The sequence below is a fragment of the Pipistrellus hanaki genome (assembly GCF_964339955.1).
Source record: "Pipistrellus hanaki genome assembly, chromosome: 5".
Classification (NCBI taxonomy): domain Eukaryota; kingdom Metazoa; phylum Chordata; class Mammalia; order Chiroptera; family Vespertilionidae; genus Pipistrellus; species Pipistrellus hanaki.
In genome coordinates this window covers 84743820-84758419 of record NC_140507.1, presented here as the reverse complement: position 1 = coordinate 84758419, position 14600 = coordinate 84743820, and the positions used below count along the sequence as shown (strand labels likewise).

The 14600-nt window shown below is 45.9% G+C and overlaps 1 protein-coding gene across 2 annotated transcripts in view; it reads left to right on the top strand.

Annotated features, from left to right (window-relative positions):
- The first annotated feature begins 1371 nt into the window (after positions 1-1371).
- The window catches only part of BIN3 (bridging integrator 3), a 42047-nt gene continuing 28818 nt past the window's right edge, over positions 1372-14600 (top strand). Inside the window, exon 1 of one of the 2 annotated variants that reach the window (XM_084884465.1) lies at positions 1372-1482. In XM_084884465.1, the coding sequence (XP_084740591.1) occupies positions 1475-1482 (8 nt within the window). In that variant the 5' untranslated portion in view covers positions 1372-1474. The remainder of the gene's footprint in view (positions 1483-14600) is intronic. The other variant, XM_084884466.1, reaches the window with a different exon arrangement.

The following is a 14600-nucleotide window of genomic DNA, read 5'->3' as shown; positions in this document are numbered from 1 at the left end:
AGCAAGAACTGCCCTTCCTTTGCTTACACCCTCGGCCCTGGCTGCCCTTCAGTGACTTCTCCTCACTCTAGTGCTCATTTTGGCCTGTTTTCTGAGGAATAACAGTCGTGAAGCTGATCTGTGTGGTACTTGGAGGCCCACCCGCTAATGGAAAGCCTTTACTCTGTCAAACTCTAGACCCTCAAGAATGGAAACAGAAATCATAAACGAGAGACTGTCTCCTCTGACAGTCCTCGAAGCTCCCCTCCTCCTGGCCAAGCCTTCTACCCCGCCTGGGAGGTCAGAACAAAGTATCCATGACCTCTGCTCCAACTCACTGGCTTAGCCACTCTCCAAGCCCCCCTAAAACACAGTCCACTTGAAGGGGGAGACTTCCCAGAGAGAAGGCCTCTGGAGGCACAGCAGTTATCAGCACAGGCCTGGCTGCCTGCTACACTCCTGCCTGCTCCTCTCCCTTCTAAGGCAAGGGGGTTCTTGCCCTCACGCAGATCCTCCTGGCTAGTGTGATCCCCTTTCATATTGGCTTACACAATGGCTCCTCCTGGGAACTTTTATTAAAACCCCATGGGCAGTTTAGGGAGGGGGGCCTTAAGGGCTGCCAGGCCTCGGTTCTTTCCCATCATCTATTCTTACTTAGTTGCCTGTTTATCTCTCCCTGCAGGTAAGTAGGTCTGAGAGGGCTTAAGGGCAGGATCCATACTTCTTTTTCATGAATGTGTCCTTGAGGTTGGCCCAGTGCCTGGCACACTGTAGCTCAATGAATAGCTGTTCAGTGAATGAGTAGAAAGAACAGAATCATCACTTCGTTTGGGTCCTGTGGACGGAGTGCCCAGAGGGAAGGGCTAGAAGACAGGGAGCCACCCATCCCCTTTGACCCCTGTGTTGGGTAAGTCCACTGAGCATTCCCACCCGAAAGGACCTATTCTCTTTGCACTCAGAGCCAGCCGTGACATCTTGAAGGCGGGCAAAGGGGCACTCTGTTTGTTTGTAAACAGGCACGTAGAAGGTGCAACATTTTAAAGAGACAAAAGACCCTACAATGAATATCAGGCTTCCCCAGACTCCCTCCCCATGGGCTCCTTCCCCCACTAAACAATCCCTCTACTGTCTCCGGGTTAGAAACCTCTTTGCAGATAGAAGACTAAGCAATAACCCGGATAAGCGACGGGTGTGGTCCTCGGAGGAGAATTTACAAGTCAGTGTTGAAGGCAGAAACACGCCCAGGGGTCCCCACGCCCCCGCCGCAGGCTGAGTCCGAGGACCCCAGGCCCCCTCGCCAGGACAACGCTCTCCGGAGCCAGCACCGGCGGCAGCGGCAGGGTTAAAGCGGAGGCCCCGCCCCCACAGCCGCCTCTTCCGGGTAGAGGGGGCGGGGCTCGCGTCACTTCCTGGAGACTGGCTGAATCCGGAAGTGATCCCCGAGGACCGAGTGGCGGCGGCGGCGGACCCGGGCGGCGGGGCCAGGTTCGGGACCATGAGCTGGTGAGTGAGGCCCCGCGGCAGGGCCGCCGGAGCCCGGGCCGCGACGCTCCTCGCTGCGCCGCCCCCGGGACCCTGCGCCCGGAGCGGGGGCCCCCAACTGGCCCCGGTTCCAGGGTCGTCGGAGGGGCCTTCCCCGGTGCGCTGCCGGGGTCTCGCCTCTCTCTGCAGGACTTACCGGGCGATGGGGCCGGGGTCCCGCGTCTGACTCGTTTCCCGGCCCTTCGTGTTCCTAGGAGCCGGTCCCGTCTTCTCCCGGCGGCTAGCAGTGAGGGACTGCCTTGGTCCCTTCTCTCTCAAACACCCGTTGGCGTGCTGTGTCTTCTACCTCCCTGTGGGCACCCATCAGAGCGGTGGCCCTCCCTCTGGCAATCTGGGCTCCACTCATGGATGGAAACCCACTTGCTTTCAGCCTTTGCACCGTGGAACAGTCTTTATAAGACAAAACTCGCATCTCTTTTGGAAGGACCAGAATTAAACACCCACACCCAGCCTCCCACAGTGGGGTTGGATTGGTTTTAATCATTTCCAGGGCCATTACCCACTCATTGCTTTCGGTCCAAAATAGACCTAGGTCAGCTTAGCCATCACGGAACGGTCAGACCGCGAGAAAAGAAGCCAGGGAGACTCAGAGTAGTAAGAGTCACAACTCCGCAGCTAGAAAAAGGACGTTGCTGCAGCACTATAGGATACCCGGCCATAGTAGACACTTCACAATGTTTACTGGTTGGTTTATTTTGTTTAAAGACTCAGTTTGCCCAAAGGATCTTAGCTGCAGGCCAAAGACCTGTATGTCCACCACCCCAAACCTCAGGGGGTCCTAAGTGTGCATGTCTGAGTCCATGGACCCCAGAGAGGGTCCAAGATGAAGCATCTCTTTTGGAATCCAGGTTTCATTAGTGTAAGGGACGTTTGCCACTCTGTCCTCAGAGCGCAGCCTATTTATTTATGCCAAGTATGTGCTTCATAACTAGTTATGGTGAACGAAGATAGCAGAATACACTTCGGGAAGGCTCCTGCAGGCTCACATTTGGCCATCAGTGGAGACTAAGCTCTGGTCACAAGCAGCTGATGTTAGTCAGTGTCAAGGATTACTCTCTCATGTAAAATTTAAACGTCTGTCCCCTCTCTCTCCTCCCTACCCCCTCCTGCTTCTTAGAGGAAGATTGATGGACAAATGCCAGACAGTAGTCGCCAGCAAAAGGAGGGATGCCCGGAGCAATGCCCTAATAAGCCCCAGCAGGAGCTGCTCCTTTCCCTCCATCTTTGCTCCAGGAGGCCAATAGGCGGCTGGGGCCTTAAAAAGCTAACTTTCCGGCCTTGTTATAACCTCGTTAGTGACGGGAAAGTGGCAGTCCTTCAGTTCCCTTTCCTAGAGGAATTGCTTCCTGAAAGCGCCGGTCTGGGTCCCCTGACCTTGTGATATAGATGTCCCCTTACTGCTGCATCTGGAAATTTTGGTTCTCCCACCTAATTCTTCAAGGTAAAAAGCAGAAAGTACAGGTGCATCCTGTTGCTTAAATTGGAGTTTGCAATTTTTACAGAACGAATCCGTCTTTTCTTCATAAGTCAGAAGAGTCGAGCAGAGACCACTGAAGGGAAAGGATTCTCTGGGTGGTCGAGGCACACCATTTCCACCTGTCTCACAGAAGTTTTTTTCCTGCAAAAATGAGTAGCTTATTTCCTAAAGTCAGTCAGGTTGGAGAGAATTGAAATTGACAACTGGCTGTCTGGCAAAAGCTGAGATTTTTATCCCTTTGAATTAATTACCAGGACATGCACATCTTGGCACCTCCTTGGACTGAGGGTCACAACCGAAAGGGCAGCTTTGTCCCTCAAAGCTGAGATTCCTTTCTCTTCCTCCTTAGAGGCCTTCTACGTCATCTCTTGCGTGGTCCCTGACCCCCTCTCCCTGCGAGGGGAGCAGCACCGACGCCTGGGCACACAATTGCACTCAGTTCCCGGCTCAATGGCTGGCAAGGGAACTGGGGCTGGATCCTTCTGATTCACTCCAGGAGTGGTTTTTCTGCTCCCAGAATCAATCCACCCATTCATCCGAGCCTGGAATTCTCAGTGGGGGAAGAGATCAGAGTGACGTAGAGCCACCCTGGGAGTTGGATGCCCAAGGTCAAGTTCACCAAGCACATGGGCTATGCCAGCTATCATTGAATAAGGCCTAGGGACACGCAGCCCCTGGTCCCAAGAGGGTAACCATTGTTCTGGGCTTTCAAAATGTCACGGTGAGAAATGTCCAATATTTATGCCCTTTGCAGACTGTGGACTTTGCGTGAAGAGGAAGAGGTCTTTGTTCTCTGCTTCCTCTGTGCCTGCAGCCTCCCCACGCCATGTTTGTTTAGTGGGACCTGCCCCCTCCTGCACCATCTCCCCAACCAGTCATTTCACCCGTTCACCGAGGTGTCCTGGGGGTGTGCCCTGCTAGGAAGAAGGCATTTGATGGTCACATCTCAGATTACTGATACAAGCCAGTGCTTCTCACCTCCCCTCCGTGTCCTGTGTGTGTGTGTGTGAGACTTTATTATGGTATGGAAGACGAAGTAAGTAGAATTAAAAAGGGTGACCTTGCCGAAACCAGTTTGGCTCAGTGGATAGAGCGTCGGTCTGCGGACTGAAAGGTCCCAGGTTCGATTCCGGTCAAGGGGGATGTGCAGGAGGCAGCTGGTCGATGTTTCTCTCTCATCGACGTTTCTAGCTCTCTATCTCTCTCCCTTCCTCTCTGTAAAAAATGAATAAAATATATATATTTTTTTTAAAAAGGTGACCTTAATCTGGTTTAGCTGACTCCAGGGGTTGTAGTCTTCCCTGGAACCACAGACCTTGATGATTTTAGGCTTAAATGACAAGGAAATGACTACGGGATGAAATCTTCTATACCTAGAGGCCCAGGAGTTTGACTCTGAATGAAGGAAATTAGAGCGAGTGCAGCTAAGTTTAGCTAGGAGCTTGAATGCTGAGTTCAAGTTCTGGTTCCCTCATGCACAGTGTGGCCTGGTCAGGCATTTGACCTTCCTGAGCCTTGTTTTCTCCAGCTATCACATGCAGTTCATAATCCCAACTGACACTTTGACACCCAGGTCTCTTGAAAATGATGTAGACTATGCAGTCATGGTTTATTTTCTAACTCTTCTGGACTCTTTACCTCTCTCTGCCAAATATTGGTATTTCATGTGATCCATTCTCTCTCCTCTCATTTCTCCTCTCTTCTCTCTTCTCTCTTGTTCTCATCCCTTATTCCTTCCCCATCATCTTCCGGCTAAGGCCCAACTTTGGGCCATGGCTTACAAGGCCCTTCTGGATGTGGCTTTCTCTCTTTAGTTCTGTGTCCAGCCTTTTCCTGGTCTCTCTTGCTTCTGTTCCTCTGTATGAGCCATTCCCTCTGCCCAAAATGCCTTTGCTCCCCACCTCCACAATCCACTGTCCACTGGACCATGTCTACTCGTCCTTCAAGAGACAGGGCAGGCTTCACCCCCTCTGTTGAGGGTCTTTCCTGAATGGCCCTCCACACCCTGCCAAGCTGGGCTGTGTGCCCCTCCTCTGATCCTCATTAGCATCTGTACTGAATTGCTGGTTCACTTATCAGGAAACCCACTAGTCTGTGAGCTGTTAGAAACAGGGACTGCCCCTTGGGCTACTACAATCTCCCTAGCTCTGTTCCTAACAGTTAGTAAATATGTATTGAATGTATGAATGAGGATTTTCCCCCCATTTACTGATCTGCCTTAGTTCAGGAAAAATTGTAAAATAAAAATGTGGAAAACTGCTGAAACCGGTTTGGCTCAGTGGATAGAGCGTCGGCCTGCAGACTCAAGGGTCCTGGGTTCGATTCCGGTCAGGGGCATGTACATTGGTTGCGGGCACATCCCTGGTGGGGGGAGGGGGGGGTGTGTGGGAGGCACCTGGTAGATGTTTCTCTCTCATTGATGTTTCTAGTTTTCTATCCCTCTCCCTTCCTCTCTGTAAAAAAACAATAAAATATATTTGTATAGTAAAATGCTTTTAACCTTTCAAATTGCTTTTCCATCCATTATTTGATTCCCTCCTCACATTTACCCTTTGACGTATGTGGTTCAGGTCTTATTATCTCCCTGTGACAACTTACTAGTATTAGAATCCAGTTACACAGTACCTGGCAGAACTAGAACTAAAACCTGCATCTCCTGAGTATTCTCTCTGCTTGAACAGAAACAGTGGCAAGGCGGAAAGCCGTTCTCAAACTGAATTGATCCCCGAGGAAGTCATTTGACTTTCCCAGCATGTATCGACACTACCAGGTTGGGAGTGAATTACAGGAAGTTGCCAGTTTTCACACACAAGGTGACAGAAGTCCTGTGGACTGCACACCACCGGGTGTTCTGGACCACCTCAGCTGCTTCCTACTCTGGTCCTCCACCCCTGGGCAGCCACACCACTCACTTATCCTGTGACTTTGGACGGGCCAAGCTCTCCCAAGACCTTTCCTCCTTTGGAGAGCATGGCAGTGGCCAGAAGACGGGGACCCTGTATCTGAGACATTGCTTTGGGCACAACTGTAAAAGACCTCACTTTTATTTTAGCTGCTTGTAAAGGGAGGGGAAGGGACTTTTTCCAGGTTTTGCAGTAGTTAGAAATAAGTATCTTGAGTCCCACAGCTTCTTAGTCAAAAGTTTTCTTATGGCCGGGACTGGTTTGACTCAGTGGATAGAGCGTCGGCCTGCGAACTGAAAGGTCCCGGGTTTGATTCCAGGCAAGGGCATGTACCTTGGTTGCGGGCACATCCCCAGTAGAGGGTGTGCAAGAGGCAGCTGATCGATGATTCTCTCTCATCGATGTTTCTAACTCTCTATCCCTCTCTCTTCCTCTCTGTGAAAAATCAATAAAATATATATATTAAAAAAAAAGTTTTCTTCTGTAGTATACTTTTAAGTAAATCTGTTGAGGTAGCTTTAGAGTTGGCAATTGAGCTGTTAGAACTGTTTTTCACAAACACAGTATTTTGGTATCTAATCCATTAAATGAGGCCTAGTGTTGTGTCTTGCACAAAGATGGTGCTCAATAAATATTTGTTTGTTTAATGAATATTGAACATTTTTAATGCATAAAGACCCATGCTAAATGTTGGTGGAGGGGACATTCAAAAAGCTATAAAAATGGATTCCTCCTGTCTTTGGCCAGAATGTGGAAGGTGCCAGGGACTCACAGGAATGACAGTGGTTCACTAAGTGTCAGTGTGGCATCGTCAAGAAAGATTCCAAATAGAGGATGGGATTGTACTGAACCTTGACCTCCCTAATATGCACTGGTTCAGTGGGGAATGAGAAGAACGGTGGGGAAAAGTGTGTGAGACATGTGGGATTTAGGAGCCCAGTTTGGGTTTAGTAAAGAGTGACTTGGATAAGAGGCTTGGTTTATTGAGAGCGGGCACTATAGTTGGGGTCACGTTGTAGAGCCTGCTGAGGAATTGAAATTGACCCTCGGCTTTTGAAAATTGAAGGTTTTTTAAGCAGGAAAGTGGTGGCAAAAGCAGTGATTTAGTCAAGGTAATTTGGCAGTGGTCCTCAGGATAGCTCAGAGAAGAGGGAGAATGAAGCTGAGGAGGCTTCCAGAATACTTTCAGTCCAATCCTTAGAAGTACCTTTGATGTTACCACACACACACACACACACACACACACTTGAAATAAGTTCCACACAATATATGTGTAATGTGCTCTGATATTTTTTATGTTCTTTTTCATTTTTAATAGAATGACCCACTTTAATTGACTTTATGATTAATTTGTAATATATGTTTACAATGGACTAATTAGTAGCAGTTCATATGCCAATGGGTAGATATTCTATATAGGCCTTAGTTTGAAAAACACTTATCTAGAAGTTTATTACAAATATTCAGACTATAAGCTTTACTTTAGCCAGGTTAAAGTAGTATTCTTTATTTGGTTGGTTGTTTGTGGGTTATAATAAATACAGAAGGGACAACTGTAGCAAGCACTAGCCCTGTTCTTTATAGGAACTTATTCCTTAGATTTGCAAACTGTCAATCATTTTGAAAACCCAAGTAGATAAAAGCTTATACTGAGATATTCAGTGTGTGAGTAATTAGGGAAAAGCAGATTAAATCAATCATGAGATGCCATTTCACAGCCATGAAACTAGCAAGAATTTTAAGGACTGGCAGTGCCAAATGTCTGAGGATGAAAGGTAGTGGGAACCAGCATCCACTTCTGGGGCCTCAGTTTATAAAATGATGCCACCATTTTGGAGATGTATGCAGTGCCTCCCCAGGTGGAGGCGGGCCTGCTCCCTCACCCAGAGAAACGCCTGCACCTGTGCAACAGGTGGCATGCAAGGACACAGGATGAGTTCCTTCACCTTTATAAATTCCCAGCCTCTAAAGCAGGGGCGGGGATCATTTTTTCTGCCAAGGGCCATTTGGATATTTATAACATCATTTTGGGGCCATCCAAAATTATCAACTTAAAAAGTAGCCTGTTATGGTGACCAATGTCACCTCAACAAATATAATTTTAAAAAATTTTAATTAACTTTTTATATTTGGTCAAATATTTTGTTAACTCACCCCTGATGCACCAGACTAAATAATTTCGAGAGCTTTCTATGGCCCACAGGCTGGAGATTCCCCACCTGCTCTAAAGAATGAGTAAATGTGATGTCTTTACCTGATGAAATATGTAGTAGTTCAAAGGAATGAAGTAGACCTATGTGTATCAGCATGGGTGGATCTCAGAAACCTAATGCTGAGCATAAAAAGCTAGTTTCAAAATGTTACCCTCGGTATTGTACTACATATATAAAGTTCAGACCTTTAAAGCAATACTTCATTGTGCTTATAGATATAATATATAGTAAAAAATGTGTGGGAATACTAAACACTAAATTCAGGGTAGTGATTACATTTAGGGTAACAAAGAAGGAGAGAAGGAAATGGAATCAGGCCGTAGTCCTCAGAGCTTCCTCGGGATCTGTGCTGATGTACCAGTTAAAGTATGGCTGCCTGTGAGAATTTGACAATGCTAAGTGGTGGGCACATCAGTATTATTTTACATTCTCTATAATTTTTCCAATTGTTTACAATACTATATCATTTTTGCCATGCCTTCCCTGGCCACACACACACACACACACACACACACACACCCACACACCCCGTGGCTAGGGCTGACCTCACTGTTTATAGCAAGAGAATGATTGCCTCCTGTGGACAGCAGGTGGGGGTGACCTAGGGAGGTGGCTTGGAAATAAGTGTCTATCTCAGATCTCCTCCTTTCACTGCTTTCCAGGGCCCAGACCTTCAGCAGAGAGAGGAAAAGAAAGAGTGGAAGCTCTTTTTAAGATTCCTGGTGGGTAAGAGTCAGAATGAAAATGAGACTAGGGATAGTGCCTCCGAAGCTAAGCAGCTGAGCCGGGCTGGTGCTTCTCAGAGTGCGTGCACCTGAGCCGCTGTGAGCCCACCCTCAGAGTGGAAGGTACCATCAGAGGGTTCTCTCCGGGTTGTCGAGTGAGCAGGACTCATCTTTCACCTCAGAGTGCCTATGTTCCCTTCTGTGAAATGTGGAAACCCACTCTCTACCCCTTTCTGTCCTAACAGGTTAGAATGGAAAGAGGTGACAACTTGTCTGTCAAATATTAGGAGTTTCTCAGAGAGCTGCCAGGAAAAAGAAAAAAACGAGAACTTGAGACTACCTGTCTGAACTGCCTGCCTTCCTCTCTTCTCTTGAACTTCAGGTGCTCAACCAGCCTCCAGATTTCTTCCACTAGTCTTTTTACTTTTCAGGAGGAAAAGTAAAGATATCACACCTACCCATTCTTTAGAGCAGGCCATAGAAAGCCCTCGAAATCATTTGGTCTGGTACATCAGGGCTGAGTTAACTAAATATTTGACCAAATATAACAGGTTAATTTAAAAAATTTTAAATTAAATTTATTGAGGTGACATTGGTAGTGGTGCATTCTGGTATGAGACTGCTGCTTGCCCGAAAACAAAAAAATCATTTCAGGTTCACCAGCCATACTTATCACTATGTGACTGCAAGTCACTCCTCTGGGCCTCAATTTGGTCATCATCATCAAAAAGTATTTGCAACAAATACTTACAGGCTGATTACTACATATCAAGAACACTTTTAATCATTAAAAACTCATTTAGCCTCACAGCGACCCTGTAAGATAGGTATATTATTGTCCTACTTTACTAATATAGACAAGGAAACTGAGACACAGGGAGGCTAGCTTATATGTTCAGGGTCTCTGAACTGGCAGTTGCCAGAGCCAGGATTTGAACCCAAGCCGTCTGGCTCCAGAGCCTACCCCCTTATCCAGTGCACTCTCTTGTGTGAAACACAGGAGTGTACCACTTTAAATAAACTGATGGATCTGAAGCGCCCAGCACAGAAACCTACGATAGCAGATACTCAATAAGTGGTAGCTTCGATTAGATGATCTCACTCAACATTCTGTGATTCATCCTGTCTTTCCTTTCAGAGGTCAGCCTGGGGAGCAGTGGGGAAGGACAGATCATAGCTGAGCTGAGTGATTGTTCTGGTCCAAGTCACAGAGTCATGTCTTTTATTTTTAAACACCCACATACCTCGTCAGCCTGGTGGCAAGTCAGGGTATGTTCCATGTGCCCTGGTGTTGGATCCGGCTAATTTAGGGAGAGAGCTGGGGTGGGGCTGGACAGGCTGTGGACATAGGCGCTGGAAATAGATCATTTACTGCTCAGCTCGTTTCCTGTTCTGATGGGGTCTCTCACGCCCTTGCTCCGGCTGAACTTTCCTTGGCCCATTGGCATTGCGGCCAGCTGGCCCTTCAGAGAGGATGGCAGCCAGCGGCAGCTGCTCTGCCGGAGCCAGCTGACTCCATAAGCCCTGCCCTGGCCCAGGCCCTTGGTTTTCTCTCTGATTGTCAAAGTGGTGGTAGCCTTGGTGAGGCCTCAGACCAGACAATGCAATGTGATCCCAGGATCGGGTAACAGAAGGATGGGGGAGGAGGGCTTGTCCTTCCAGGCTGCAGAAGCTGCTGCCTTTCGCCCACCTTCCTGCTCTTGCCGAGACAGTGACTCAGGCCCAGACCGCCCCGCCAGGAGCCAGGATTCCATCCACTACCAACTGCCACCTACTCTCTGCACAGCCCTCCCTCCATTCTCACCCCCCACTGCTGCCATCTTTGCCCCGCTAAAGAGAAAGACATAGGTGGGGTAGACTGAATCATTGCAGGGCTCTTCCCACCCCCAAGCCAAGCTTAGGCTCATTCACATTCAGTAGAAGCAATTCTGGAGGCCAAGTGAAGACCAGGGAAGACTCCATAAATTTTAGCTTCCTTACACTTGCTGTAATGGAAGCAGAGGACTCTCCCAAGAAGGCAGGGCTTAAAGGATCTGCTGGGGTGACCAGGGGATTCCCACCCAACTGCCATCTGGGCCTGCCTCTTGTCTCTCTGCATCTGCAGGAGAGGAGGTGGAGAAACAAAAGATTGAGAAACCTAGCAAATTGAGAATGCAAAAGAGCTGTTTTTGTAAATAGAAATTACACAAGAGCAGGAGTTTTTTTGGAGAGGTTTTACTGAGACCGAATTAGCCAACTGGCATCATGCTGCTAATAGAGATATTTACTGTTTGGAAAGTATATTTGTAGCTTTGGGAGAACATCCTGTTGACTTTTCTTCATTGTGAAGGAAAATAGAACCTTTTCCCCCTCTGCCCTCTGTACACAGAACTTTTTTCTTTTCTGAGGTGGGGCACGCTGGGGGTTGGGGAAGGGTAGGGTTGAGAGAAATGTTTTCTTCATTTTGCTGCCGAGACCAAAATATCCCTTCTCCTGCCCTCTGGTGCTCGTATTTATGGAATGGGAAGCAGAACCAAGGAAGGAATCCTGCTCCCGAAGCTGGGAGCTCAGAGCCCTCTTGGTTTCTTCCGGAGCCTAGAGATTCCCTGGGGAACAAGCCCCGTCTTCTCTCTAGACCTCTGCTGACCCGCCGGGTTTTGAGGGGAGAATCCCGAGGAAACCGGGAGGAGAGGAAGCAAAGTCCTCCAGCCCTCTGAGCCTGCCAGCCCGGAGGCCGCCAGCCTGGGCCCCGTGGCCCCAGCTGGGCCAGGCCGCACTGCGCTGGGAGAAGCTGTGGTGCTGTCCCTCTTGCACATGCTTTCCAAAGCAGCTGTCTCCCCTGCAGGAGTCCCTGCGTGCCAGGAGGCGACTAGAACCCCAAGCACGGAATCGGGGAATCATTGAGAAGAGGCAGAAGAGCTGACTGAAGTGCCATTGTTGCTCTTCTCACTTTCCCTCAGCCACCTTCCACCACTTCAGTGGCAGAGAATCTGACCCCCCTATCGGGTGCCTGCCTGGTGATCTGGCTATTTCTCTGGCAGAGGGGAGCATATCTACCATCTGGCAGCCTCAGAATAAACCTCGAGACTTCTCTCTCCGTGTTTCCTCTTAGGCTCTTTAAAATGTTTTCCCTCGACCCACACTCTGGTAACCTCACCAGGCTTTCCTGCCATTACCAAAGGCCAGCTCTCTTTTCTTGGTCTCCACTGAGTGTCCTTGACCCCAGCTGGTTCTTGTGGCTGGTGATATCCTTTTTAGGCTTTGTTTCAGTAAGGTGAGGATTGGGAGACCAAAGACAATGACATTACCTTTCTTTGTTCTTTATGTAGCCTTATCTAAGAAGAGCTTTTTTTCTGGGACCATCAATTAAGGTATGGTATTTTGTAGGGCCCCTGGAGCAATGTATTTATTTTGCTCCATTCATTCAGTGCTTACTGTGTGCATAAAACTAGGCTATATGCTCCATGAGAACATAGAATGAGTCTCTCCTGTTCATCCTGTTAGCCCTAGAACCTAGCCTACTGCTAGGCATAAAGGAGATCCTTATTTACTGAATATTTATTCAGTGAAATGTTAAAAATAGCACTGTGCATAGTGTAGTACTTACAAGAGTGACAACTGAACGTAACAGTTGGTCCCTGCCTTTGAGGTGCTTACATGTCATAATCAGAAAGCAAGGTGTATACACATTAAAAGTTAATTAATCTGCACCCACGTAGAGTTTACTTCAGTAATGAAAGGATGGCTCAGTCTTAGGAAATAGATTTGATAGTTCATCACAATACTAGGTCATAGGAGAAAAGGTGATCATCTATCCATATGCTGAAAACACATTGCTAGAATCCAAAAATCCAGTCTTTGTATCTGTTAGTAAACTAGGAACAGAAAGATATTTCCTTATTCTCAGGAGGCATTCTGGCTGAAACCATCTCCTTCTTTCATATATAATAGTGAAAGATGATCAGACTTGAAGCATTTTTATAAGTCAGAAACATTTTTTCTATAATTTCTACCCAATGTCTTAACACAAGACAAGACATAAATGTAAAATATTGGGAAAGAAAAGGGAAATTTTATCATTATTTTCAAGTAGATATGATTGTTTGGACAACCTAATTGGTTTTGCTTGTTTTTGCCTAGCTAAATTTCTTGGGCTATAGGTTCAGTATGTAAGTGTGGTGACTGGTTTATTTAACACCCAATAGCTTTCCTATGGACCAGGAAGATAAAATGAAAAAGTGAATTTCATTACAATATAACCAAAAATATAAAATTTCATGAATTACACCCAAGACATGTGTAGGGCTAAAGATTTCATATATAAGTGTTACTTTAGAATCTTAATGTTTAACAAAATAAATGTGGAGTAGCTATATTAAAAAAAAAAGCCTCTCCAGACTAAAGAACATAAGAAAAGACTTGAATGAATGGGGAAAACATATTATGCTCCTGAATGAACAAGCCTAATATTTGTAAATATATAGATTCTTCAAAAGTTAATCTGTAAATATAGTGTATTTTCAGTAATAAATATCCTGCCTGGGGAGGAAATAGAGGATTCAGCAGATGATTTTGAAGTTCATCTTAAATAGTAAAATAGCCAAGAAATATCATGAGAAGGGATTTGCTTGACTGGATATTAAGAACTAATTCATTAATTAATTAACCTAAGTAATTGAATCTATGTTATTTGGCAAAAGAATAGACAGGTCTACAGTATGGAATAGAAGTATTTGACACTGGAACAATGACTTTTCAAAGATAGATACATATTTAAATCATACAACTGGCTTGCAATATACTCAAACTCTAAATGGGCAAAGATTAAAAAAAAAAAAAAACCACTAAAATTCATATGGAGTTGCAAGGGACACAGAACAGCCACAGTAGTCTTGACAAAGAAGAACTAAGTTGGAGGAGTCACACTTCCCAATCTCAAAACTTACCACAGATCCACAGGAAATAAGACAGTGTGGTGCTGGCATAAATATAGACATGTAGATTAGTGGAATAGAATTGAGAGTCCAGAAATAAACTCTTATTTTTATGGCATTTGATTTTTAAGAAGAATGCCAGGAAGGAATAGTCTTTTCATTAGACAGTGCTGGGATAGCTGGATATTCATGTGCAAAAGAATTGAAGTTGGAACCTTACCTCACTGCATACACAAAATGGATCAAAGGCCTAAATTTAAGAGGTAAAACTATAAAACTCGAAGGAGAAAACATAGAGGTGAATCTTTATGACATTGAATTTGGCAAATAGTTTATAGATATAATACTAAAAGCACAGACAGCAAAAGAAAAAACAGATTAGACTTCTTTAAAATCTAAAACTTTTGTGCTTCAAGGGACAACATTAAGGAAATGAAAAATAAATCACAAAAAAAGAGAAAATATTTGAAAATCATATATCTGATTAGGGGCTTGTACCCAGAAAATATTAAAAAAAAAAAAAAAAAAAAAAAAAAAAAAACTCTTACAACTCAACAATAAAAAGAAAAAGGCAGCCCAGCCCAGTTTTAAATAGGCAAAGGATTTGAATAGATGTTTCTCCCAAGAAGATATTAAAATGATCAATAAGCACATGAAAAGATGCTCAACAACGTTTGTCATTAAAGAAATGCAAATCAAAGACACAGAGAAATAGCCCTCATACTAGAATGACAGAAGTAGAAAAAAAAGACAGACAATGACAAGTGTTGGTGAAGAGGTGGAGCAGTTGGAACTCTCATAAGCTGCTGGTGGGAATATGGAATGATTCATCCACTTGGAAGAACAGT